At 47.3% G+C, this 24410-nt stretch overlaps 9 protein-coding genes across 9 annotated transcripts; 4 read left to right on the forward strand and 5 right to left on the reverse strand.

Annotated features, from left to right (window-relative positions):
- Positions 1 to 5504: 5504 nt before the first annotated feature.
- On the reverse strand, positions 5505 to 7191 carry EDB82DRAFT_521498 (uncharacterized protein; the record flags this gene model as incomplete). Its single annotated transcript, XM_025728411.1, has 2 exons — positions 5505 to 6499; positions 6561 to 7191. The coding sequence occupies 2 exons, from the start codon at positions 7189 to 7191 to the stop codon at positions 5505 to 5507; spliced, it is 1626 nt and encodes a 541-aa protein (XP_025588515.1).
- Positions 7192 to 7806: 615 nt separating this feature from the next.
- On the forward strand, positions 7807 to 9785 carry EDB82DRAFT_490456 (uncharacterized protein). Its single transcript, XM_025728400.2, has 2 exons — positions 7807 to 8073; positions 8146 to 9785. Exons 1-2 carry the CDS (start codon positions 8007 to 8009, stop codon positions 9516 to 9518), a joined length of 1440 nt encoding a protein of 479 aa, XP_025588514.1. The 5' UTR covers positions 7807 to 8006; the 3' UTR covers positions 9519 to 9785.
- Positions 9786 to 10124: 339 nt separating this feature from the next.
- Positions 10125 to 11327, reverse strand: EDB82DRAFT_472223 (uncharacterized protein; the record flags this gene model as incomplete). Its single annotated transcript, XM_025728389.1, has 1 exon — positions 10125 to 11327. One exon carries the CDS (start codon positions 11325 to 11327, stop codon positions 10125 to 10127), a length of 1203 nt encoding a protein of 400 aa, XP_025588513.1.
- Positions 11328 to 12903: 1576 nt separating this feature from the next.
- Positions 12904 to 13987, forward strand: EDB82DRAFT_521501 (mitochondrial carrier domain-containing protein; the record flags this gene model as incomplete). The annotated part of the gene is made up of 3 exons (XM_025728378.1): positions 12904 to 12936; positions 12988 to 13040; positions 13102 to 13987. The coding sequence occupies 3 exons, from the start codon at positions 12904 to 12906 to the stop codon at positions 13985 to 13987; spliced, it is 972 nt and encodes a 323-aa protein (XP_025588512.1).
- A 34-nt stretch (positions 13988 to 14021) lies between these two features.
- Positions 14022 to 15961, reverse strand: EDB82DRAFT_490467 (Inosine/uridine-preferring nucleoside hydrolase domain-containing protein). Its single transcript, XM_025728367.2, has 4 exons — positions 15447 to 15961; positions 15207 to 15292; positions 14484 to 15131; positions 14022 to 14436 (listed from the first exon to the last, which is right to left on the reverse strand). Exons 1-4 carry the CDS (start codon positions 15495 to 15497, stop codon positions 14091 to 14093), a joined length of 1131 nt encoding a protein of 376 aa, XP_025588511.1. The 5' UTR covers positions 15498 to 15961; the 3' UTR covers positions 14022 to 14090.
- EDB82DRAFT_533730 (uncharacterized protein) lies at positions 15962 to 17827 on the reverse strand. Its single transcript, XM_025728356.2, has 2 exons — positions 17616 to 17827; positions 15962 to 17565 (listed from the first exon to the last, which is right to left on the reverse strand). The coding sequence occupies exons 1-2, from the start codon at positions 17753 to 17755 to the stop codon at positions 16083 to 16085; spliced, it is 1623 nt and encodes a 540-aa protein (XP_025588510.1). The 5' UTR covers positions 17756 to 17827; the 3' UTR covers positions 15962 to 16082.
- Positions 17828 to 18221: 394 nt separating this feature from the next.
- Positions 18222 to 21697, forward strand: EDB82DRAFT_425334 (uncharacterized protein; the record flags this gene model as incomplete). The annotated part of the gene is made up of 2 exons (XM_025728345.2): positions 18222 to 18466; positions 18517 to 21697. The coding sequence occupies 2 exons, from the start codon at positions 18222 to 18224 to the stop codon at positions 21695 to 21697; spliced, it is 3426 nt and encodes a 1141-aa protein (XP_025588509.1).
- A 49-nt stretch (positions 21698 to 21746) lies between these two features.
- Positions 21747 to 22662, reverse strand: EDB82DRAFT_87529 (WSC domain-containing protein). The gene is made up of 2 exons (XM_025728334.2): positions 22078 to 22662; positions 21747 to 22021 (listed from the first exon to the last, which is right to left on the reverse strand). Exons 1-2 carry the CDS (start codon positions 22368 to 22370, stop codon positions 21796 to 21798), a joined length of 519 nt encoding a protein of 172 aa, XP_025588508.1. The 5' UTR covers positions 22371 to 22662; the 3' UTR covers positions 21747 to 21795.
- A 408-nt stretch (positions 22663 to 23070) lies between these two features.
- On the forward strand, positions 23071 to 24409 carry EDB82DRAFT_87536 (Shr3 amino acid permease chaperone). The gene is made up of 2 exons (XM_025728321.2): positions 23071 to 23467; positions 23519 to 24409. The coding sequence occupies exons 1-2, from the start codon at positions 23380 to 23382 to the stop codon at positions 24097 to 24099; spliced, it is 669 nt and encodes a 222-aa protein (XP_025588507.1). The 5' UTR covers positions 23071 to 23379; the 3' UTR covers positions 24100 to 24409.
- Position 24410: the final 1 nt, after the last annotated feature.

A 24410-nucleotide genomic window follows, 5' to 3' on the forward strand; every position in this document is an offset into this window, starting at 1 on the left:
TGTTTCGCCAATCTTTCACATCCAGGTAGATAGTGTCTATTAATATTTGGCAAGGGGATCCCCGCCTAGGATCATGTTACAACCAAAACGCAGTGACTTTCTTCTAACGAGTTTGAGTATGTGCAGTACACCAAGGGGAAACAAATGGTTGATTGCCTGGGGGCTAGCACCCACTCGACGTTACTCAATTCGTTTACCAGTCTTTCATTCCTGATGCTGTGCTTCTACATTCTCGCCTCTTTTCCTTACTCGTTTCCTTTTGCATCTTGGTCACACCTTGGGTAGATGATGCTCGTGACAGAGAGAGCCGAGTTGATTATGATGAATGAGAATGAATAGCTAGATAAAGCGCAGTTAGTTTATCGTTGGACTGTGGAACTTTCTCATCGCCTTGTTCCTCGATGATCGCCATCCTTGAGAGAACATGGCGCAACAACTTGGATGTAAACTGGATCCTGTGGGTTCTTGCTGCAGGCTGAAAGCTGAGAAGAAGAAGAAGCTCCACTGATGACACTTGATTTCCCAAATGAGGGTCGAATAAAGAAATATCTGCATCTGCATCTGATATTTTCATCGCTTTTGCTGTATTTCTGGATCCTAGACCATCGTTGTAGATCTGGGGTCCCTTGCCAATATTGCCAACCATATTGGTCGATCACACCATCGAGGCACACCATAGTACGGAGTACAGTTATGTAACCATACAGACAGCAGCTTGTCAGCTTGTCTCGCATGTCACTTCACTCGAGGAAGATTGCACATGTTTTCTCTGTGATTCCCGTTCCTGCATCGTCGTACCGTGTTCAATGCTGCCCTTGGACAAGCATGTATAGAGAGCCGTCTGCAGGAACAAGCGTTGCCCCAATCCACATGAGATCATACGCCTAATCATTCCAAGTCACCTTTCCCACCTATCGTGTCAGGTGCGTGTCCATCTGATTTCTGTGCTTCCCTTACCGTGTACCTGCGCAAGCGGGTAAATGTAATCCACTTTCTGTGTCAGGGGTCCACGGTAGAAAAGGTAACGGATATTACCAAGACGACCTAAGGTTTACTCAGTAACCGAGACCAGACATATCTTCATACGTTGGTATCTTGAATAGACGAATTTCGACAGTTCGAGACAGCAAAAAGCAAGCCGCTTACTGAATGGCATCAGCAATTGGGCACGACTGCATGAAGAAACCTTCGTTTACCATCGAATAGGATGAGATGCCTTTTCTTTTTTTTTTGTGGTGTCTTTTAGTTTGATGGATAGAACGCTTGGACACCAACTATTTTCCATCCCTTAGAATCGGTCATACGCTACTCCACTATACCATTCTAGGTTAGAGCGGTAACTGCCACAGCAGTTCCTTAGCCACATCTTGATAACAAACACCGTGGCGCATGACAGTTCATCTTCAACCGCTCTTCTTCAACATACAAGACGCGAAATGAGTGGCTCATTAATATTTCGAAATGATGTCCCCTAAAGCAAAACGGAAGCTAGAAGCTACCGACGCGTCAAGTGGCCGAAAAAGAGTCAGAACATTACGTGATACGCCTGTGAAACGAGACCTCTTGGATCGTTGCTACGACAAAGTCACTACGCTAAGAGAATATATCCTTCTTAAGCTGCCGCCGCGCTCTCGTCTTCGAAGAAAGAAGGTAGCGTCTGTTGGTAAGAGGGACGATGTCGGAGAGCTGGAAAGAAGTTTGTCACGACTCCTCGATACATCACTAGTTTGTTTTGCCGACCAGCAGAATGTCGAGGATGATTACACACGAAAGAGGCAATTGATTGAATTCACACAGAAGGGGGATGAATCCCATGTTAGTCTGTCAGATGGCATTTCAGGGTCTGTATTTTGCCAAGATGATGTTAGTACCGCATTCCTGTATGGTGAGCTATCACTAACTTGCACTTAGATTGTGGATTTCGTCGTATGGCTACTCTTTCATCGAGAATCAAACGTTGGAGGACGGCCCAAACACATCCTATGCGACGGCTTCAAAAGATCAGGCGGCCCAAACAATCAAGGGACGACCAATATCCCGGATCTATTCAGCCACTACCCTAATTCTCATGTAAAAGCACTCAAAGAAAGTCCCTGGCCACAGCTACTAGCTCTACTTGGCAAAGCTGGCGAGGAGATCATGATCAAACTCCTTGTCGATGCATCAATCTATATAGCCGTTGAAGCTGGCTTCAATAATTACCACCAACTGTCAGGTAAGATTTGCGTGCTTCGAGCCTTGCCAGTCTGACATTTGTAGGCGTGCCTCTTGCAGAGCTTGATCTTCCCGGCGGTAACGTATCACTGAACAAGGGATCGGCATGTGTAGTGCGTAAACCAACAGACATAACTTTGGTGAGAAGTAGAATATTCTATGCCAAGCCGTCTCTGTCGACGAATGGGCTTGTCCAAGCCGGCTACAAACACATTCGTAAGTCTAGTGAAGACATGTAATTACTCAAGATATTGACAAGGCCAGACGTATTGAATAGACATCGCAGACCCTCTGACTCCGCCAACTTGGATGTTGAACGTCAGGGTGTAATCAATGTCATGATGTACATGTTTCCTCGTCAATTCGGACTACACAACGTTTTTACCTCTCAAGTTGACCCCACCAAGACTTCTCAAAAGTTCCAGGACTATACGTCAAGAGAAGATGAGATCGCTCCTGCCTTCAAGGCTAAACCAGGAGATACTGCTCCAAGAAAGTTGAAAATGTCCAAGCGGCTCCGTGGCGACGTTGAGCAACTCGTGAAGCGTCTACAAATCCTTCATAGCCGATGCTCTTATACGGAGTTGCTGAGGCATTATTGCCCATGCATCTTTGACAAATCCTCGCGGATTCGAAAGCCAAGGGTCAAGAAGATCCCCATGTCATCTCGGAGGCTGAAACCTTTGCAGCACACATCCTCGAGGTCAAAACATAAATGCGCTTCATCCCAGATGTATCTGGAAGCAGAAACTTCCGGCACACAAGCGCAATCACCTCCGAAGCACGACTCTCTCGAAGAACTGGCCACACCACCATGCCAAGTTTCCTCGTTCTGTCGAGCAGTCCTATCCAAGATCATCCCAGATAGTTTCTGGGGAAATGGAGATGCTGGGAAACACAACAAATCAACTGTGATGCGAAACGTTCATCACTTCATCAAGCTCAGGCGCTTTGAGACTATGTCGTTACATGAAATAACGCAGGACCTCAAGGTCGGTTTTTGAACAACTTCAATGGATTTCTAACTAACGGGATATCAGATTGCGGAGGTTTCTTGGCTCCAACCTCATAATTTTGGTGTCCAGAAACCCAGCAGAACAGACACCGAGAAGCGTCTTGAGATTTTTCACGAATTTCTGTATTTTGTTTTTGACTCACTTTTGATACCCCTGATTCGCAATAACTTTTATGTTACTGAATCTAATACCCATCGCTATCAAGTTTTCTACTTCCGCCATGAAGTTTGGAGACGAATTACAGAGCCTGCCATGGCAGACCTCAAAGCAGACATGTTTGAGGAGCTTAAGATGAATGAGGCGCTCCAAATACTGGAAAAGCGGGAGCTGGGCTCCAGTCAGATTCGACTATTGCCCAAGGGTAACAAATTACGCCCCATCATGAACCTGCGACGAAGAGCTATGGCCCGGGGACCTTCCAAGAAACTTGGTCGCAGCATCAACAAAGTTCTGGGACCTATCCACTCACTCTTAAAATTGGAAACGGTATGTTGGCAATCCCAAGGTGTTGTGATTCGGAACTCAAACTGATCGCGAAATTAGAAAATTAATCCTTCAAAACTGGGATCTACCATGTTCTCAGTTAGCGACATTTACACCCGACTTAAGACCTTTAAAGAAACGCTGAGTCCCGATCATGGCAAGCTGTACTTTGCCAAGGCTGATGTCAAGGCTGCTTTTGATACTATTCCACAGGAAGCAGTCGTCGAGCTCATGAAATCTGTGCCTAGCCAAACCAAGTACACCATCATGAGGCATGTGGAGGTCAAGCCAGGCGAACGAGCGGTGATAGACGACGACAAATATTCATCCAAAGCCACCCGGCGATGGCACGCTTCCGCTTTGAGTAAGAATGAGAACCCGGCTTTCGCAGTGCGTCTCGAAGAAGACCTGGCACCGAAAAAGAAGAATACTGTCTTTGTTGACAGTGCGTTTCGCAAGACCGAGAATGCCGGAGAGCTCATGAGTCTTTTGAAAGAGCACGTCGAACAGAATCTTGTAAAGGTGGGGAAGAAGTACTACAGGCAGAAAGTTGGCATTCCTCAAGGCTCCGTCCTGTCTTCATTCCTATGCAACTACTTTTACGCCGATCTTGAAGCAAAGTATTTGAGTTTTCTGGATTCACCAGACTGTCTCCTGTTGCGCCTCATCGACGATTTTCTCCTCATCACTTTAGATCAAAATAAGACAGTCAGATTTGTGAACGCCATGCATGGTGGGTTTCCTGAGTACGGTGTTGCGGTCAACCCGGCCAAGACCATGGTCAACTTCGACATGCTATATGGTGGTGAACCTGTTCGAAAGTACAACCATGAAAAGGGCTTTCCTTACTGTGGGACGGCGATTAACTGCCGGACACTGGATATCACCAAGGACAGAGAAAGAGACGCCAACATCGGTATGCTCCTCATTATTCCATACAGTTCGTTCTCATCACTAACGCTAAGGTAGATGTATCGACCTCCCTTACGGTCGACTTTGGCCGCACCCCGGGTCAGAATTTCCAGCGAAAAGTTCTGAGTAAGATGCTCCTTCAACACGATCCTTATGATACGCTAACCATTGTTTTCTTTCACGTAACAGACGCTTTCAAGATCCAATCACATTTGATGTTCTACGACACGTCTCACAATTCTACCAGGACCGTTCTGTCATCACTCCAGGGTGCTTTCGTCGAGACTGCCAGCAAGATGTGGGCGTATCTCCGCTGCCTGAGAAAGAACCAGCACCCCAGTAGTGAAATGATACTTCGTAAGTAACCTCAGCTCTCTGAACACGGCGCCCACTTGCTGATCCCATTCCCAGGAACCATTGCCACGTTGATAGACGTGGCTTATAAATTGCTAACGAGTAAATCTCGAATGCTGAAATACCCCCAGTATACCTGTGATATACGACAAACGCAAGTTGCTCTGTAAGATGCCATTCTGTGGATGACTGTGAACTATACTGACAGTACCAGTATTGCCTGCCTGGCTTTTGAGAAGGTGCTCGCGGCCAAGCAAAGCAATTATCAGCCAGTAGTCAAGTGGCTTCGCCGAAAAGCAGACAAACTTGCTTCTGGACGAAAGCATGAATCCATGCATACGCTCAGAAATGGACAAATATCGGGTTATAAAGTAATACTTTGATGACTCATGTGTATGGGTTGTCTAATTCTTTCTGAATTTTGGAGAGCTATTCTAGTATACACACCTGTATGTTGAGCCTTTACTCTTTCTTACGGGTACTGTCAATGTCGAATGAAACTGAGTGCCGTGAATCTATATACTCTCAGAGCTGCATCCCACTCTTCCACCAGTGCCTGTCTGAATGCCAAGTCGGGAACAAATACCTCCTCCATCGCCACCAGTGATCATCTGGATGGCCAAAACCTAACCATCGTAGAGGAGAAATGGGCACAGGCTCAAGTAGCCAGATACCAGCAGATGAGATGTCATCAGTGAAGAAGAATGCAGTGAAGTACAGCCAGATCGCCGTTGACACAGCATTGAATACTTGCCGAGCTGCTCGAGGGGTATTGGGGAAGTTTTTATCCAGGATATGTAGTAGAAGAAGCTGGACTATAATACCAATAGGCTGAATGAAGAAGAAGATTGGTGCCCTCCAGGGTTTGGTGGAAAACATGGAGGATATACTTCCTGCTCCATGAAGCAAGCCAGACTGGATGAAGGACACATACATGGTAACAATCTGGGTAGTCAACGTCCTCCTCTGCAGATACCCCCTATCAACAAGGAACTTTGCAGGGGCGATGAACTGCAGTCGGAACGTCTGATGCCAGGTTGCACCCCACCAGCCAGCAATGCCCCGATCAAGGATCTGCGAGACAGGGCCGAATATGTTGGTGTACTGCCAGAGCTCTCCACGCATGGGATATGCATAGCTCATGACATAATACTGGAAGAAATCGTGCAGATTGAAGATGGCGTCGATGGCTGCATAAATTCCCACCAGACAAATGAGTTCGCGGTATGCCTGGAGAAGCCACGGAGGAAGCTGCTGGAGAAATAATGGTGGAGGGAGATCTCGGTCAGGGCCGTAGGTACAGTATGGATCCTTGACCATAAAGACAGAGCAAAGGTCCAAGACAAATGTGAGGAGGAAGACCTTGCGAAGACGTGTCCATACGAATTCCCTTTCAGTCAGGTTGCGATAGTAGCCACTTTTTGACACGACGGGCATGTCCTTGAAGGAAACGGGGTCTCCATCGTGAATGTTGGTTGGGATCTCGGGCCTGGGAACTGAAGAGATAGAGCAGTTCCAACCTATAGTAAGCTATTAGTAACAAAAGATTAATAAAGCCAATTCTTGTTCAATTTGACATACCGACTTCCCGGAAGTTAGTGGCCAAATCCAACGTCCAGTTTAGTCTTTCGCCAAAAGAACCGTTCTCGGGAAACTTTTGCCAGACACAAACCGTATCTTGAAGATCTTGACGCTTGGCACGAGTTCTAATATCTCCCGAGGGTGCAATGGAATCAGCACGGGATTTTCTCTGTCGTAGTCCATTTTCTCGATTACCGTTGGTATCAAGAACATTGTTTCTGGTACTCCCATTGGAAGCTGTTGTTGTCGCTTTGTCTTTGGGCACTCTAATGATTCTGGCATAGTCGGATTGCGGATTGGTCCATACTAAAAGATTCAAGTTTGCCAAGATACCCCAAATGCCCATAAGCCCAGATGCATATGCGGGAGCAACGTTAAAGCTTGACATGTGCCAAATCAAGTAGAGATCGAAGACGGCGACAAAAGCGACAATTAGCCAACGTGCATGGTAAAGCCATGGTCGATTTCGATGTGGAATCGCCAGATAAATAGTAGGCAGAAGAAAAGGACCAAGGAGGCAAAATGGAAGAACAAGGGGCTCTTTAATGCCGTTGGCGATTGCGTTGTCGAATAGCGCTTTGTACTCGGCGCGGGCGATATTGCCAAGATCGGGTATCGAAGTAACGGTCATGGCTGACTACAAATGCCAGTTACCGTTGAAGCCGTTTTGTGTGTAGGTATGTTGGTTTGAGAAGGTTGCATTGACGATCACAACTCTATCATGACGCAAAGTCCAACTGCCGGCATGAGTCGGGAATAGAATGGTAACAGACACCGTCGCCAGATCTACCGACAGTAAAGATATTATTAGGTATTTTCTGAGATAAGAAAACCAAAGAGTATAGTATAGTATGAGAAACTGAAAACTAGACCCTACAAACGAGGGAGGCTACAAGGCCTAACGTTGGTCTAAAAACAAGAAACAAACAGGAAACATCGGTCAAAGGGTCATGGATCGAATAGGATGGATCTGGGGGCTGAAATGTCAAACAAGGCGATGATGGGTAGTAATACGGCTGTGGAGAATCCAAAAGGGACCCTCTACTAAAACAACATTGACCTAGACCCTATGAAAAGAGCCTCAGAAACAAGGACACATGGGTAATGCCAGCTGTTGATCCATATTGTGGATAACTCCAAGACATGATCTACCTGCCAGTCGATCTGAGAGTGTTGGGTTTGGAGCTAATAATTACTGTGCTATATAACTGTTAACTGCCTAATAGATTACAATTTTCCTCGCTGTTGTTTAGGTAGGCTGTGCTAGAATTATTAGTCAGATTCATGATAGAAAGCCAAGGCTCATGCTGACAAGATTGTAACGTGCTCACTGTCTCACAAACACACCATCACTCACACAGTGCAGAGCATCAATAAAAATACCCAAGACACGAACAACAGAAAGTAATATTTGCAGCAAACATATTCAGTCTACAAGACAGAAACATGGCGCCTGCTACATCTCCAGCGGTTGTTGGCGGAGTCGCCAAGCATAGAGCGTGTGACGAATGTCGTGAGTAACTTTCTGTTTCTCAGTCCCGTCATGCGTCCGGATCGGAGACTTATCGGTCATTTTTTATCCCAGGATCCCGTAAACTCGCTTGCTCCAAAGAACCCGACGGATGTGCCCGTTGCAAAAAGGAGGGAATAACATGCTATTACTCGCCCCAGAAGCAAATGGGTCGTCCCCGAAAGAGGCGCCATGTAGACACTGATCAAGAAGATATTGCCGCTGCTGTGTCATCATCTCAGTCTCAACTCCAGGAACAGCCTTTACTATTCCTACAGCCCGCTGACGACACATCTTACTCGCAGTTCCAGAATACAGTACCAACTGGAGACTTTCTTGATAATCTGAACTTCCTAGATGAGCCCATTACTACAAACGTTGATACCTGGGACTTGTTGCCCGGATACAACGACTCTCTTCCATTCGACCCTCAAATCTTGGACCACGATGGCACCTACACGGATAACAACGCTTTGCCATCGCTGAACTTGACTGGAGTTGATCTTCTGGGCACCATCGATTTTGGAGATACAGACGCTCCGCAAGAAACTATCTCAAAGGACCTGAGCCACACACTCCATCAGTATCTCGTCGACCAGATTGAACCGCCAAAGCCAGAGTCACACCACGCCTCAGACAGTTCAACACCACCTGACTCTAGCGACAATGACACCTCTGTCGACTCCCTTGAGAATGCAGCCAGCTCATCAACCCGCTCGATGCGTTCCGTTCCGACAGTGTCCTGCAGTTGTCTATCATCACTATTCTTTGCCCTCGACTCTCTAGGCAACTTGCCAACTGAAGTGATCCCAGCCATGAAAGTCGCCCGGAATGCGTCGAGGGTCGCTCACGACGTCATCAAGTGCTCCATGTGCTCAAACTTCTTAGTCGAAGACCCTCCCAAACCACCTCCCATACAAGCCTTCCAGAACCTCATGCTTCTGGGCGCCCTGGTCCCATCAGCATGTAACGCCTACGCACGAATCCTCGAAATGGTGGACGAAGAAACTGCTCTCGCCAAGAAAGAAGGAAGGACATTCTGGTTTGCCTTCAGAGACATTGGCGGACTATGGGGCTGCGTTGGTGACACGTCCGAGGGCTGCACGGCTTATCAAACCTACAACAACAAAAACATGCCCCCAGACATGTGGAGGCTGACTATCCGCGGTCTTCTCCGTCTCGACGTCTACGGACTTGACGAGAAAGACCATGATATGCCTGGAGCGTCGCCATACCGACAGCTGGGTCTGAAGGATGTAGTAGACCAACTGGAGGAAAGAAGCAGACAACGGCATGAAGCTTTAGATGCACGCATTGCTGCTGGGCATAGTCACAGCGAGATCTCTGGAGTTATCTACCCATCGAAACCATGCAGTCCATCAGAACGCAATTGCACGAGGGTTCTCGAGACGGCTCGTGTTGCCCTGGAGAACCTCGTGATTGCATGATTGTGGAAGATGACTTTTCAATAAGAGTTGAACGATACAGCTAATGACGATATTGGATTGACAATACTGGATAAGGCCTGCCTGCCTATGCTGGATTTATATAACAAACTGATTACTGTGCGGTTTGGAATGATTTGAGATGGTCAAAGGCAGAAACATAATCCCGGCGATACATACACAATAGAAGTATCGTGACGATGTATACAACAACGTAAAAAATTCTCCCATTCTACAGTTTTGTCACGTTCCAAGCGTATTTTAATCCAGTGATGTCACAAGAGCGGGCTGTTGGCTTGCATCACTCATTTAATCGCTTAGTAGACTTGCTCATCAAAACATTTATAATGTAGTATTGTTTCATTCTCTCATGAGATGCTATTTACATCCTTGTTCAGTACATATGACCATGTCCTATCTAATTTCCTTAAGTAGACTCGAAACAAAGTAGTCGCTTGACCGACCTCTAACCAGATGCTTAATGACAAACGCCTTGCATGCATGCCGAGACTACCAAAATGCATTACCCCAAAAGGTTTTCCCAATTTCATCCCATGGGTCAAAAGATAAACCAAAGAAAGATGCATTGATTGCGTGTTCAACACAACATTACACTTGTTCCTGATCCTCAACCATGCCGAGAATATCGAGCTCAGCTCTAACAAGGTTCTCAAACTCGTGGCGATCGATACCTGACGCTCGTGAAAGCAAAAACAGACTTCGAATGCTGCGTGAGACGTGTTGCTTCACGCCAAATTCATTTTGTGTCTGTTTGCCAGCAGAAGCCTCAAGTTTGGCGACCGTTTCTGAGCCGTTGGAGCTCGCACTCGAAGCGGGACGAGGATGCAGTAGAGCAGCATGACGCTCGGGATCATTTCCGTTTTGTGCGGAACCTGATCCCAGGTGATCAGCTTCGGCCAGAGTCCATGAACCCTGAGTTTCATTGCGTTCTGAAGCTTCGGCAGAATCGTAACCTCGTCCAAGCCCGAGTGGTGGAGCAACCTGCGCAGCAACCTCCTCCTCATCAGGGTCATGGTTGTCCATAGCAGGCTGTACACTATCGTATTGAGCAAAGTATGCATCCTCTGCTGAAGCTGCCCGAACGCCGCCCATATGAGAACTGGCCTTGGAAGGAGGTGCGGGCGACTTTTGTGCAGGTGTACGAGCTGGCGTCGCATCATATCGTGCCCAGTAATCATCATCTTCATCTTCGTCTTCGTGGCCACCATCCGGGACATGTAAGCTCTGGCTAGGACCGTTTGTATCTTTGGCGATGCTGGTGACCTTCTTGGCCTGTGTCTCGGCAAACTGTCGCTCAGCCTCCGCAATACTAGACACGCCCCCAAACTGCAAGAAAGGCGATGGCTTGTCCATAACGGTAACCTCGCCTACTCTCCAGCCATCGCCACCACCTTCGACATCTCCAACACAGTATACTAGCTGGAATGCCAGGCCAAGGGTAGAAAGCGCAACAAGAGCGTGAAGAGTCTCTTCGTCAACCCTTCGAAATCGTGTCTCAGCATCGTACTCCCAGTCAACCTCAACCTCGCCGGACACGGGGTGTGGCTCAAAGCTGCCACCTTGCGCAATCTGTACAAGTTCTGATATTTTTTCTTTGTCGTAGCACAGCAATCGAATCCATGGCTCAGAGCTGGTAGGTGACAAGAGCTTGACTCGCTGACGTAGTATGGGGGAGAGGAGGGGCAGGATGCCAATAGCAGGCTCGGTAGAAATGGTGGACGGTGGGAGAGCAGGAAGGAATGGCGCCAGAAGTTGTGTCGCGTCTGGCGGGGGAAGTTGTGCGGTGGCCATGGTGAAGTATACGGGAGGGCTGGACGATATATCTATCTATGTTGCGATTGCGGCTTGTTGAGCATCAGTTCTGGCGTACAGAATCGAAAAATCGAAGATCGTGAGAGTGGATTTCACGTGCAAATGGGTAAGCTCGTGGACCCAGTAGATGTAGGTGAGTGGACAGTAGATAGATATCCAGTAAATATGTAAAGCAAGATTAATTATTAACAAGCAAATCTTAGAGTAGATACAAAATATAGGTAGACGGACAAAAGAGGCGATATGAAAATGGAGAGGGGGCGACAGACATATATGTATGTGACGAGAGGGCATGTGTTTGCTGTTTGCTCGGCAATGAGAGCTAAAATTCCATGGCCGGATACCTAGAATGTATCGGCGTTGCGGCACAAATGCATTCAAGAGGCAAGTGACGTCCCTAGTCCATGCACTTCTTCCCCCCATAGTGAAGCCCCGGAATCTCCAAGCTCTGTTCCTTCTGGGAAAGCCCAGCCAATAACGGAGAGAAGGGTCTCGGCCGGAGCAATGGAGGCAGGAGGCTTCTCGGAGGCTGTGCTTCTGGTAGCAGTGATTGTGGGGAAGAACAACCCCACGTTTAGTTACTACGTAGTATGGTGAAGCTCTTTAGTATCATCATCACTGAGATGTCATTGCTCTACTTACGGATATACTAGAGCTTCAAAACTATATTCTCTACTCATGATTCTACTGCTTCGTCATGTCTCAAGTTCACCATCTGATCTGCAAACTCTATCATCACCTGCATCTATGTCAAAAAGTGCAGGTGACAATGCTACGCTTTTGGTTGGTTCCAACGGCCCGAGCTAGCTTTTAATGGATGAACCCTGGTCGAGACCCCTGGCATTGTCAAAAAGAGATCGCCTTTCAGCCTTCTATCGGTTCGGTCCATGAGTTCCTGTTCGGTCCAAGAGACCCCGAAGTTGATTCGGAATCCAGATGTATATTCAGTTCTAGGTAGAAAGATACATATACCGGGATAGGTATTCTTTTCTCTTTTACACAGATTAAAGAGTCACTCCTCGCAGGCCATCTTCACGACGCTAATTAAATATGCAAAGACGCAGAAGGACTTTAATCTCATCCGCCAACAACCGCTTCCACCCGCTCACTCATCTCAGGCTAACTCTAAATATTCAGAAATTATGCCGTCACACAAGTTCACAGAATCCATCGTGAGAGCGACGAGGATTTCTAGCCAATGTGGCCACGGATCTCAATTATCGTGATACAGGCCATATCTAATAATGACGAACTCACCCAAAGCTTCTTTCAACATTTTCAAGATTTTACTCCTTATAGAATTATTTTTCAAGAATACAACACACTATTATCGCACTATCGCCTCCGCACATTGACTTCCGGTACATCATATTTTTGCTTATCAGTAACTTTTTCTCCAACTTCTACCAGCGTCTTGTTCATTCTCCAATCCCTGCATTTATAACCCAACGATTTCGAAATTAGCGATATCAACCATCTTCGCCAGGTACAAACAATTCAATCAGTTGTTTTTTGTTTTCTGGGAACGCAGTCCACCCGGACTGAAACTTGATGAATGTCACATAAAGAAGGGCACCTCAAGGATGAGGTAGGAACTTACATTTCAGTTTACGCGATTCTGGGCTCACAATCAAAATAGGGCTCCAAAGTCCAAGTAGTTGCTGCCGGTGGAATTGCAGGGCTCGTCTCACGGTACTCTTTTCCCAGTCCTCCTTCAAAACGGGCACCGCGATTAATTTTATCTGATACCTAGATTCGTCGTCGCTCCCCTCGATGTCATCAAAATCCGTCTTCAGCTCCAACCTCACTCCCTTCCCGACCCGGTAGCAGCTCTACGCAATGGTCCAGCGTATCGAGGGGCATTCGCGACCCTAAAACACATCCTCAAGCACGAAGGCTTGACAGGTTTATGGAAGGGCAACGTCCCGGCAGAGCTTCTATATGTTTGCTATGGTGCTGCGCAATTCACGGCCTACAGATCGACGACTGTTTTCCTCCGGACAGCTTTCCCTTCGAGATTACCCGATGCTGCGGAAAGTTTTATCGCCGGTGCGGCTTCGGGTGCCGCAGCTACGTCTGTTACATATCCTCTTGACTTATTAAGAACACGATTCGCTGCTCAGGGGCAGCACCGCGTATACCACTCACTTCGTAGCGCAATCTGGGACATTAAACGCGATGAAGGATGGCGAGGGTTCTTCAGAGGCATTGGACCCGGCCTAGCCCAGATTATGCCCTTTATGGGTATCTTTTTCGTCACATACGAGTCCCTCAGATCGACCTTGGAAGGATTGCACATGCCGTGGGGCAGTGGCGATGCTACAGCTGGCATGTGTGCTAGTGTCATCTCCAAGACAGCCGTATTCCCTCTTGACCTTGTTCGAAAGCGCATTCAAGTCCAGGGACCAGCACGCAGCCAATATGTCTACGAAAACATCCCCGAATATTCCACCGCCCGAGGTGCACTAAAAACAATTCTACACACAGAGGGTTTTCGCGGCCTGTATAAGGGTTTGACTATCAGCCTACTCAAATCAGCGCCGGCGAGCGCTATTACTCTCTGGACTTACGAACAGAGCTTGAAAGTGATGCTTGACTGGGATTCAAGCAGTAAGGAAACCATCCCCAATGAGTTATAGACTGTAACAATATTTAATAGATTCATCATGACAGAGTAAGTCGTCAGATCGTCTACTACTACTTGTGTGGTTGTACTCTACAATAGCCTGTTGGTTTATCCAATCACTGTGCAAGCGCGAGCGCAGCATTCTTTGCATCTGCTCGCTCGATGCACTCTTCAATGACCTGCCAGAACTTGGCAGTATCGACTCCGCGTGGGATTCTAACACCTTGTTCGCCAGGTGGGAGCAACTTGGCGATTGTGCGGCCTGTTTGCTTACCCTCTTTGGCCTCCTCAAAAGTGCCCTCAGTAATAACAGTTACTTCGAAGCGCTCATTGTGCTGAGGGTGCTGGCTGTGCTTGGCGTCCCACTCAAAGAAGGGGATTTCACTTTCCGTGCCGATCAGTACGGCGGCAACGGCGATAGGGTCATGGAGGGGAGGGCCAGCGGTGATGCCGAACGTATCACTGAAAATGTCAGTTAAAAGCGTTTGTGGTGAGGTACCAAGACTTACGCGTATGTTTGGGCAAAGAAGTAAAGGAGCTCAACAAGCATGGTTCGGAGAGTTGTCTTTCCAGGGCCTGTTTTCTCGGCATCGGGTCCATACAGAAGCATATCTCTCACCTCGGGCGTAGCCAGCACCTGATGGCTGAGATCAAGCGGCACAATCGTGGTCTTGGCAGCAGTCTCCTTGTTATGGAAGACTGTTGCAGCAGCCTCAGGGTCAACAAGAATGTTGAACTCGGCCCAAGGCGTGTAGTTCCCGATTCTAGGTCGGCCGTCGACTTCACCTAGCGGCGCATCTGAGAAGTTGTCGCCAATAGAGCCACCCATGAGACTGACACCCTTGACATGGCTGATGAGTTCTGGGTACGCACGGAACAGAGCTCCAACATTGGTCAGCGCACCTGTCGCAACAATCCACGCTGTGCCAGGCTGCTGAGCACGTAGAGCCGTGGCCATCGCCTCGACGGCTGGCATGGTAGAAGGTGTGACGAGCGGTGTGGGCAAAAGATCGGTGCCGTCCAGTCCAGAAACGCCATGGATGTCTGTTGGTGCATGGAGGGCAGGGCGCTCAAGGGCTTTTCCTAAGCCGATATACAAAGGAATATCATGCATTCCAATAGCGGTGAGAATAGAGGCCGCATTGTGTGTGGTATTCCTATGTACAGATTAGGAACAGGTTCTCGCATAATACACTGACTGTACGGTTCATATTGCAGCACAATTGACATACTCAAGAGATGCATTTCCAAAGACTGTCGAGACGCCGAGCAGTCTGATCTGAGGGTGATAAGCTGCAAGAAGAATTGCAAAAGCGTCCTGTAAGATTATTAGTACCGGGCGCGAGCGTGGAATGTATGTGTTAAGAGGAAATTGCCAAACACAAGACTAATATATTAAGTCTTGTACCGTAACTAGACCTCCTTTTCCGTGTGACACTGGAACGACCGGTTCCGTATCTGTATATACGTACATCATGGCCTGGATCACAATCCAGCCAAACAGGAACCTGCGCCTCAGACATGGTAGATAATAGGTGTCTATGTAGGTAAAGGAGAAAGACGTTGAGAAAAATGAATAAACTATAGGTTTATGCAACAGAAGAGTTTCGCAATAGACTTTGTGACAGAAAAGTAGACTCAATTGAGTAAGAGCGTCAACCACAACTGGATAAAAATGCCGATATTGCAAGTGAGTTGTTAAAGTTGTGACGTTTTATCAGCCTACAGGACTCTTTAATAGACCCTGGAAGCTCTAGTTATGGTGGGGTATCTTCCCCTCATTTTGCTGGCTGTTTCTTTAGCTTGGAGCAAACTTGACTGAAATCTGGGGCACACGTCCCAGGCATTTTGTTTGACTGGCCTAGGTATAGTAAGTTGGTAGTTGGTAACTTGACTAGTAGCCAAACTAAACAAAGCAGCTTCCTCTTCAAGCAAGAGGTTGTGCTCATATAGAAAGAAAAAACAAAAATCGCACACAAAAAATGCGTGTATGGACTTATTATGACAAACGACTAATTATACTGCCTGGGGTATCTAGGTAGAGTCGGCTTTATGCCGAATATATTTCATGATAGCAATCCTGACTCCTGGTAGCCGAGGCCGCGTCTCTATGTTTTCTTGCGCGCTTCCATCACACGCAACACATCGGCAGCATTATTAACATCGCCCTTTCGCTTCTTTGCTCCTCGCTTTCGTTTTGGTCCACCTTTTGATTGTCCTTCATCATCATCGTCATCTTTTCCGCCCCACTTCGAGAGCTTGACTCTTCTCTCGTCAAAGTCTTCCTCGTCAGCAAGACGACTTGTACCAAAGCCCATATCCAGATCTTCGTCATCTCGATCTGCCATTTGCATGAGTCTCTTCTTCCGTTCTTCCATTGCCTCGTTCCGTGCTTCTTCATCCTCGCCATCCTCTTCGTCGTCTTCGTCGTCGCCGCCTTTCTCTATCTTGATCGGGTTGAGAGCCGCCGCACGCTTGAACGCTGCCATGATTGCAGGATCAGACATAGATGGCGCCTTGTTCCGTTCTTCTTCTGACACAAGACCCGTCTTGGCACCTTCGAAGTAGTTTCGAGGTGCTTGTGGTCTCGGTGGTGGTGGCATCGAAGTATCTGCAGTAGGCTCTTCGTCGGTTTTCTGTTGTTTCGCTTTCTTGGAATCATCCTCCTCATCGGAATCCGAGTCTGAACCACCCATGCCAGCTAAGGGATCGTAATCATCACCTACACCGTCAAAGATGTCCATGTCTTCATCTTCTTCGGGCTCCTCTTCCATTTTCTTGTACTGCTCCGGAACTTCCATGCCAAGAGGCTTTGCATCCTTGTCTGGCATCAAAAGACCATTCTGGTCGCTCTCGTCTTCGTCAGCACCAGGCTGGACTTTGCGAACCTTCCTCTTCTCGTGTCCATCTTCGTCCACGATGATTAAAACTTCTCGTCCTTTGTGGTCGCGCTCTATTCGTGAACCGGCCTTTTGCTTGATTCCGACCTTCTTGAACCGATCACCAAGTGCGTTTGCCTGTTGTGCTTTGGCCGCTTCTCGTGCTGCCTTTAATTCTGCCAATATTTGGTCGCGTGTTCGCTTTTTCCCAGGTGCTAGAGATACCGTTGACAGTTTACCTTTTTTCTTCGTCTCGGCTTTTTCTTTAGCAGTTACCTCGACTTCCTTTCCTTCTAGTTGTTCAAGCTCATTGTCAATGTCGATTTCCGGTTCAGGTTCAGCCTCCTTCTCAGGCTCGTCTTTCTTCTTCTCGTAGATATCCTCTCCATCTCGAATTCTTCTTAAAAGCTTAAAATCAAGACCTTTGACTAGATGTGTGCTGCTTAGATCTCCACCTGCAATTTCAAATCGTCGCTTTTCGAATGTCTCCTGGTCGATCTCCTCATCTTTCAGTTGCTTTTCGAGTTCTTTGAGTCTTTCTACTCGTTCATCGTCTGTATCTTCGTCGCGTTCCTTCGATCGATCGGTATAGCCTGACGCAAGTTTGACACCCTTGGGATCATAAGACTTAAATTTCCTCTGGGGTCGAATCGCATTGTTGCGCTCAGCAAGTTGTCGCGCAAAGTCCGCTTGAGCACCAGCTACGGCGCGTCTATTGCATTGTGTTAGCGCATTTTCAGAAAGTATCTAGCAATAACTTACGGTGTCATTGGGATGCTTGACCTTTGTCTTGAACCAAGCGCATTTCCACTAACTGGGGAGGATGATGCGGATGCGCCATCTTTAGCGGAGCTTTTTTGTGAGTTTGCAGCTATAAGTTTGCGAAACTGATCATTGTTCATCTTGAAAGGAATTGCCCGTATAAAGGAGCACTGAGCAAACAAAAGCCTGGGTTGATGTTGTAATAAGTTAGGATTTGGTATGTTGAATTCAGACCTCGACATAAGGTCACGAATACTACCTTGTGGCTCATCATGCATGTGGCTGTGCAGACATGTCACGAGCTATCGTGTCAAAACGCGCTTTAGTGCTCCACTCTACGCGCTTTTGGCATCACTAACTAACGCCTCAGTTCGTTGCATCTTGTGAGAACCTCGCAAGCAACGCAGAAGCGTACGCGCATATTGGATTCTGTATGATAATTATGATCTCCAACATATATCATATATTATTTTACTCTGAAACAATTATGTGATGCGGGGGCAGTGATGATCAGGAATCGTCAACCGGCGCATTAACTCGCCACTAATTATTGTGAACTTTACCAACGGAACAACACAACACGATCATCAAAGAGAAAGAAGCAAAATGGGGAGTGTTCTGGACAAAAACTCTTCTCAAGTGAGAAAGCGCATCGAGGCGCATACTTTTGAAAATGAAGGTGGAGATGAATACGAGGGCAGCGAGTTTGGTGGTTTTAACGACTATTTCAGGCGCAAGAGAATCAAACTCCAAAATCTGGATGCTGAGACGCGTGCAAAGTCAGACAAACCGCAAATATTTAAGGGCATTGTCGCGCATGTGACAGGGTATACTCAACCGTCATTGCATGTGTAAGTATCACCTCAACAATTTTGGTCTGAATATCAGCTCACAATCACAGTCTGCATCGTGAGATAGTGCAACATGGTGGTGGTTTTCTACAATATTTGGACTCCAAAACAATGGCCACCCATATCATTGCTTCGACGCTGCCTCCCAAAAAGTCCGTCGACTTCAACCGGTACCGGATTGTCAAACCTGCATGGATCATGGATTCTATTCAAGCAGGACAACTTCTTCCGTGGTCAAACTATCGCGTCTTGGATGAGGGTCCGAGACAGAAAGTACTTACGTTTGATGGAAGTAGTGGTTTGGCACCATCAACTCTTCGTACCAAACAAGGATATTGTGAACAGAGCGATAACAGTTTCTATACTGGTCAATTCAAGGCGCCGGCTCTACCTAGCCAGTCTTTAAGTCAGGTTATTGAGAAGGCTCAAACACCAATTCGCGACATGAGTCGAGCACCACGCACAACACCAATTGAAGGAGTCGGTAGTTGCTCTTTCAAGAAGCCAGAGGCACGTCCCAGATCTCCTGTCCTTGATGGATCAATCTCAACCCCATGTCAATCAGAAATGAACAAGGACGATAACGATAATACCGAGTCTAAGGCAAAAGCAGCATCTACACCCACGCTCCAGACCAAGGCACAGGAGCCTTCAAAACCGATGACGTCCGAAGAGCACAATGCACAACTGTTATCTGATCCACGAATCAGAAAGTCCTCGACAGCTAATCCCGACTTTCTAAAGCAGTTCTATTCTGAGAGTCGACTGCATCATCTCTCTACATGGAAAGCCGAGCTGAAATCAAGAATGCAAAGATTAGCTGTAGAAAAGGGACAATCGACTCTTAACACCAAGAAGCGTCCAAACCCGCGACGATACATTATGCATGTCGATTTTGACAGCTTTTTTTGCGCAATTTCGTTAAAGAAGAAACCCGAGTTCATTAACAAGCCGGCAGTTGTCGCGCACAGCACAGGGTCTGGATCAGAAATTGCAAGTTGCAACTATCCTGCTCGAGAGTTTGGAGTAAAAAACGGCATGTGGATGAAATCAGCCCTCGAGTTATGCCCAGATTTAAAGGTGCTTCCTTACGACTTTCCTGCATATGAAGAAGCCAGTCGCCTGTTCTATGAATCAATCCTAGACGTTGGTGGCGTCGTTCAAAGCGTCAGCATAGACGAGGCTCTCATTGACATAACATCAACTGTTATGAAATCCACTGGGTCCCAGGACATGAGGCCTGATCCAGAAACCGTTGCTCAGGAGAGGGACATGGCAAATAAGATTGCAAAAGACCTCCGTGAGAAAATCAAGTCTCTCACAGACTGTCATGTTTCTGTTGGAATTGGCGCAAACATTTTACAAGCCAAAGTGGCGCTACGGAAAGCCAAGCCTGCAGGCCAATATCAATTAGAACCAGGCGATGTGCTGGGTATGATCGGCGTCCTCAAGGTTGATCAGCTTCCTGGTGTTGCCAGGAGTATTGGCGGAAAGCTCAAGGACATTGGTGTCGTGCTAGTCAAAGACTTACGAGAAGTGTCAAAAGAGCGCCTTGTTTCAATCCTTGGACCCAAGACCGGTGAGAGGCTCCGAGAATATGCTCTTGGTATTGATCGTACAGAAGTTGGTGAGCAGCCGCCACGCAAGTCTGTATCTGCAGAAGTCAATTGGGGTATTCGGTTCATCAATCAACCAGAAGCAGAAGAATTTGTTTACAACCTTTGCAAGGAACTGGAAAAACGACTCCTGAATGAGAACGTCAGGGGGAAACAGTTCACCATGAAAATTATGAGGAGGTCGATGGACGCACCCCTGGATCCGGCAAAATCCCTGGGTCATGGTAAATGCGACACATTCAACAAAAGCACCACTTTCGGGGTGTCTACAAATGACCAACAGGTCATCGGTAAAGAAGCCGTCAATATTTTACGGTCCTTCAAGTTTAGCCCTGGTGATCTACGAGGACTCGGAGTACAAATGACAAAGCTCGAACCCATCAAGACCAACTTGGCAGCTCCTGATGGAAGTCAGAAGAAATTGACATTCAGCGTCTTTACAAAACCGATGCCAGCCAGGAAAAATTCCACCGCAGAGCAAATCGATGAGATTGAGAGTCCCGAGAAACAGAAAGCAACAACAGGCCGTCGGGTTTCCGAGGATCCAATCGCCGACGATCCCTTAACACCACGAAAGCAGAAGATGCACCCTGCCATGGCATTGACAAAGGCTAGTGAAGATGATGTGAAGGCGAAAACGCCTCTTAACATATCCGGGACCCAATTCATTATTCCGAAAGATGTGGATCCCACCATCCTAGCAGAATTACCCAGCAGCATTCGCAGCAAGCTTATGGCTCAGAAATCGCGGATGTCACAGGAGGCTGAATCTCCAATACCCAAATCCAGATCCGGGAGTCCCATGCCATTTGATGTATGTCCGACTCAGGTAGATCCCGAGGTATTCAATGCATTGCCTGACGAAATGAAGGCTGAGATTATGGCTACGTATGGGCGAGAACCCAAACAATCTACACCTTACCAATCTCCGCGCAAGGATCGCACGATACAGCCCAGAAAGCCCGCCACGCCTTCAAAACGAGGCAGACCGCGAGGTTTGTTTGGCAAAGCCCAGAGGCAGAGAGATGCCCAGGCTGGTCTACTCCAGACAAACTTTCGATCTTTGAACCAGGTCGGCGACGCCTTTCAGGAAGAGGACGTTGTTGAAGAACTTGACTCGGAGTTTCTCGCAGAGCTTCCCGAAGATGTGCGAAAGGAAGTTGTTGAAGACCACAAGAGGCGGAAAAAAGCCCAGCAGGCAAGGCTGGAAGCTCCTTTGCGCAAGCACAACTCCACTGATACAGACGCGGCATTGCCAGGGGGTCAACTTAGGATTCAATTCGCACCATTGCCACGCAAGATATCGTTTGCAAGTTCAGGAGTGACCGCGACACAGGAAATCAAAGACATGCTAGATGCTTGGCATACAGAGACGAGGAAAAACGGCCCTCACCGTAGGGACATAGAAGTATTGGAAAAGTTTCTCGAACGGGTGGTTCAGGAAGAGCGTGACTTGGAAAAGGCGACCAAACTGGTCAAGTGGTTGGATGTGTTGGTCGAACAAGATGGTAGGAAGGGGCGAGGGCAGGAGGTTTGGAGACGATCAGTTGAGGGCATCAAGGTGATTGTGCAACAGACTGTGAAGCAGCGAGGCATGGCCCCTTTGAAGTTCTGAATACTTGTTGGCTATGTACAGGATGTTACGACAGCAGATTATGACTATATACCCATTTGACACTATTTCTATTCTGCATCCAGACAAGGCCTCTCACATCACAATGGCAACATGGATAATGCCATGATGGAGAGACCAAATATGGCTCCTGGTACCGAAAGCATAACTCCTCGATTTGAGGCATCTCCCTCGGAGAGTTGATAGACACTCAGCCTGAGTGGTCCTCCACAAACTTGAGATGAGTTGCCCTCGCATGGGTTCTCGCAATCATCATCGCTGAGTTTTGCTGAAAGACTTGACAAGTATGGAGAACACCAGCATTCCCTAACAACCCAGTTTGTAAGTCAAACCCAGCCTTAAGTTTATGATTCAGTACATACCGTGACCACTCCAGACCGGCATATTTGTATTGTGTTCCGTTTGAAGTACAAAATTCGAGGCACACGGGTACTGTCATCTTTCCGGCTTTGACGAGGTGGGTGCCATCGGCAAGAGCGCGATCTTCGGCGGAGTCTTGAATCTGCGTCGTCTCGTTGTAGCAGCCATAGTATTTATAGTCGCCCGATCCTCGATAGATTCTTGGTTGCGGCGTGTTAGTGCTGGAGGAGTCTTGCGATGTAACTGACGAGACGATAGACAATAATATTGCAGTAATGTAAAGAGTTCCCATCATTTTGAGAAGTCGAACTTTCTGCTTTGTACCTGTCTAAGTGGTTGGTTAAGCTGGGAAGTATAGGCACAACAAAGGTTACAGGGACGGTTTACAGTATAATAAGAGAGGATTCAGGTTTCCTTTGTCGCACTCGCCGTATATTTTCTATTTATCTGTATAGTATGACGCTGAAGGCTTTGCGCTCATAGTGTAGTGGCGGCGCATTATTTCTTTAGAATCCCGCAACTGGAATGTGCAGAAGAGGCGAACGACGCATTTGGCGACGTAATAGTCTACTTGAAATATTTTTGTTATAAGCCATTTTTAGCTTACCAAGGCGTTCGTTCTTAATAAAGCTGCTTCTACAAACCAACATGTTTTGGGCGATATAAGTTCCAATATGATACTGTACCTTAGTACCTAGGCTAGGTAGATTCTATCGACTATAGACGTGCTCCTTCCTTATGGTCAATCTCTGCGGAGCTAAGGATTGAATTGGCTCCAACCATAAAACCTCTTTAATCTCAAGTAACCCTTTATTCTTCAATACTACTAATAAAGGGAGCTTCTAGAACTGGAGTGACTGACATCTAGACCATGGCTGGTGGAGTCAAATAAGCACAGCAACCACTCAAAATCCCCATATTTGTTTAAAGCTGGTAGATAAGGACAAGTAGGTACTCCACGAAAACCCCAGTCTACCACCAATTTGGAAGGTACCTACACCTATCAGTGCCCGCTCCAGCTCTTCTAAGATAATGTCAGACTAACCTGAAGCTACCCTTAGTTTTCGTCCCACTACAGAACCAACAACCTCCTCTTCTCTACTTTCTTCTTCTCCTCCGCCTCCGCACAACTCCGCAAACACCAATTGGCAAGCGTGATATTGAGCGCATTGCGACAGTGACTATTTCACTTGTTTAAGCACCTGCGCATCGTCATCCTTGCACTCAACACGTTCCCTATTACTCCTCACTTGCACAATATCTTTCGCGCTTTTATAGCCCCTCCATAAATAAGCATTATCACCATGAGCGGCTTCATCGACTACTCCAAGACTACCAAGTCGAAGAACTACCATGGATCTGGTTCTTTTGCAACGTTCATGATTATTGCCCGTGAGTAGATCCATTGCGATCAATCGTTTCTCAGTACTAACAATACCACAGCTGTGTGCTTCTTCCTGGGTATCCTTTTCGCGTCGTTTCCTTACGACTTCCCTCTCCTCTGGACCAAGGCCCCTGTGCCCGACAACTTCTTCGACCATCTCGAGACGCATCTGAAGTTCGTGCACCAGTCCCCCGCACTCATCAGCCGCATTCTCCACATTGTCATTTCCATCGGTTTTATCGGCTTCTTCATCAAGCTCTTCCGCCCGAGCGAGGCCAACTTCCTCTTTGATGGCGCATCTCTCATCCTCTACCTTATCGGCTTCGGTGTCTACGTTGCCAACATTGTCAAGGCTCTCCGAAGCGTTAGCGCCGAAATCTGGACTAACGATGGATTCGACGGCAAGACCCACGACGGTGAGAGTGGCGAGCTTATTCTTGGTCGCGAGGACAGCTTGAAGGTTCTTTCCGCTAGCAACACCATTCTCGCTCTTGTTCTTGTCGGCATTCTCGTTCTTCAAGCTGGCGAGTGGTACGCTGAGAAGAAGGAGGCCGATGATGTTGCTGCTATGGAGGCCAAGGAGGCTGCCGAGAAGAAGGAGGGTTCCCCTTCCAAGGCTTCCAACAAGAAGAAGCAGTAAATGCTTCTCCATAGTTGCGAGGCACAGCCAGATCGGGTTGCATGGAGTCGGGTCAGTGCTTGAACGGCTCTCTTGTACTTGGCATGTATAAGTCACTGTATACCTAGTAGTTTATAGGTTATCAATCGATGTCCTACATATTTGGAAAGCGTATATATGCTGTTTCTTGGGGCGATCCTGTTAGTCTAATATCATTGCACCATGATTTGGCATGCAAAAAACTGCCAAGTCTCGATTGTGACAGTCTAAAAAACACTTTCGACGGCTTAAAGACAAATGTATGTGGCGCAACAAGACATTGGACAAATAAT

This window comes from Fusarium venenatum, assembly GCF_020744135.1.
Source record: "Fusarium venenatum strain MPI-CAGE-CH-0201 chromosome Unknown EDB82scaffold_1, whole genome shotgun sequence".
Taxonomy (NCBI): domain Eukaryota; kingdom Fungi; phylum Ascomycota; class Sordariomycetes; order Hypocreales; family Nectriaceae; genus Fusarium; species Fusarium venenatum.

Excerpts from the sequence above, each read along its gene's own strand:
- EDB82DRAFT_87529 (XM_025728334.2), bottom strand. The coding sequence starts at position 22,370 with ATGATGGGAACTCTTTACATTACTGCAATATTATTGTCTATCGTCTCG. Across the intron at positions 22,022-22,077 it reads GCCGGTCTGGAGTGGTCACG|GGAATGCTGGTGTTCTCCAT; the intron begins GTATGTACTGAA and ends CTGGGTTGTTAG.
- EDB82DRAFT_490456 (XM_025728400.2), top strand. The coding sequence starts at position 8,007 with ATGGCGCCTGCTACATCTCCAGCGGTTGTTGGCGGAGTCGCCAAGCAT. Across the intron at positions 8,074-8,145 it reads TAGAGCGTGTGACGAATGTC|GATCCCGTAAACTCGCTTGC; the intron begins GTGAGTAACTTT and ends TTTTTATCCCAG.
- EDB82DRAFT_533730 (XM_025728356.2), bottom strand. The coding sequence starts at position 17,755 with ATGAACAATGATCAGTTTCGCAAACTTATAGCTGCAAACTCACAAAAA. Across the intron at positions 17,566-17,615 it reads TCAAGCATCCCAATGACACC|ACGCGCCGTAGCTGGTGCTC; the intron begins GTAAGTTATTGC and ends ACAATGCAATAG.
- EDB82DRAFT_490467 (XM_025728367.2), bottom strand. The coding sequence starts at position 15,497 with ATGTCTGAGGCGCAGGTTCCTGTTTGGCTGGATTGTGATCCAGGCCAT. Across the intron at positions 15,293-15,446 it reads ATTGTGATCCAGGCCATGAT|GACGCTTTTGCAATTCTTCT; the intron begins GTACGTATATAC and ends ATAATCTTACAG. Across the intron at positions 14,437-14,483 it reads TTCTTTGCCCAAACATACGC|TGATACGTTCGGCATCACCG; the intron begins GTAAGTCTTGGT and ends TGACATTTTCAG.
- EDB82DRAFT_87536 (XM_025728321.2), top strand. The coding sequence starts at position 23,380 with ATGAGCGGCTTCATCGACTACTCCAAGACTACCAAGTCGAAGAACTAC. Across the intron at positions 23,468-23,518 it reads AACGTTCATGATTATTGCCC|CTGTGTGCTTCTTCCTGGGT; the intron begins GTGAGTAGATCC and ends ACAATACCACAG.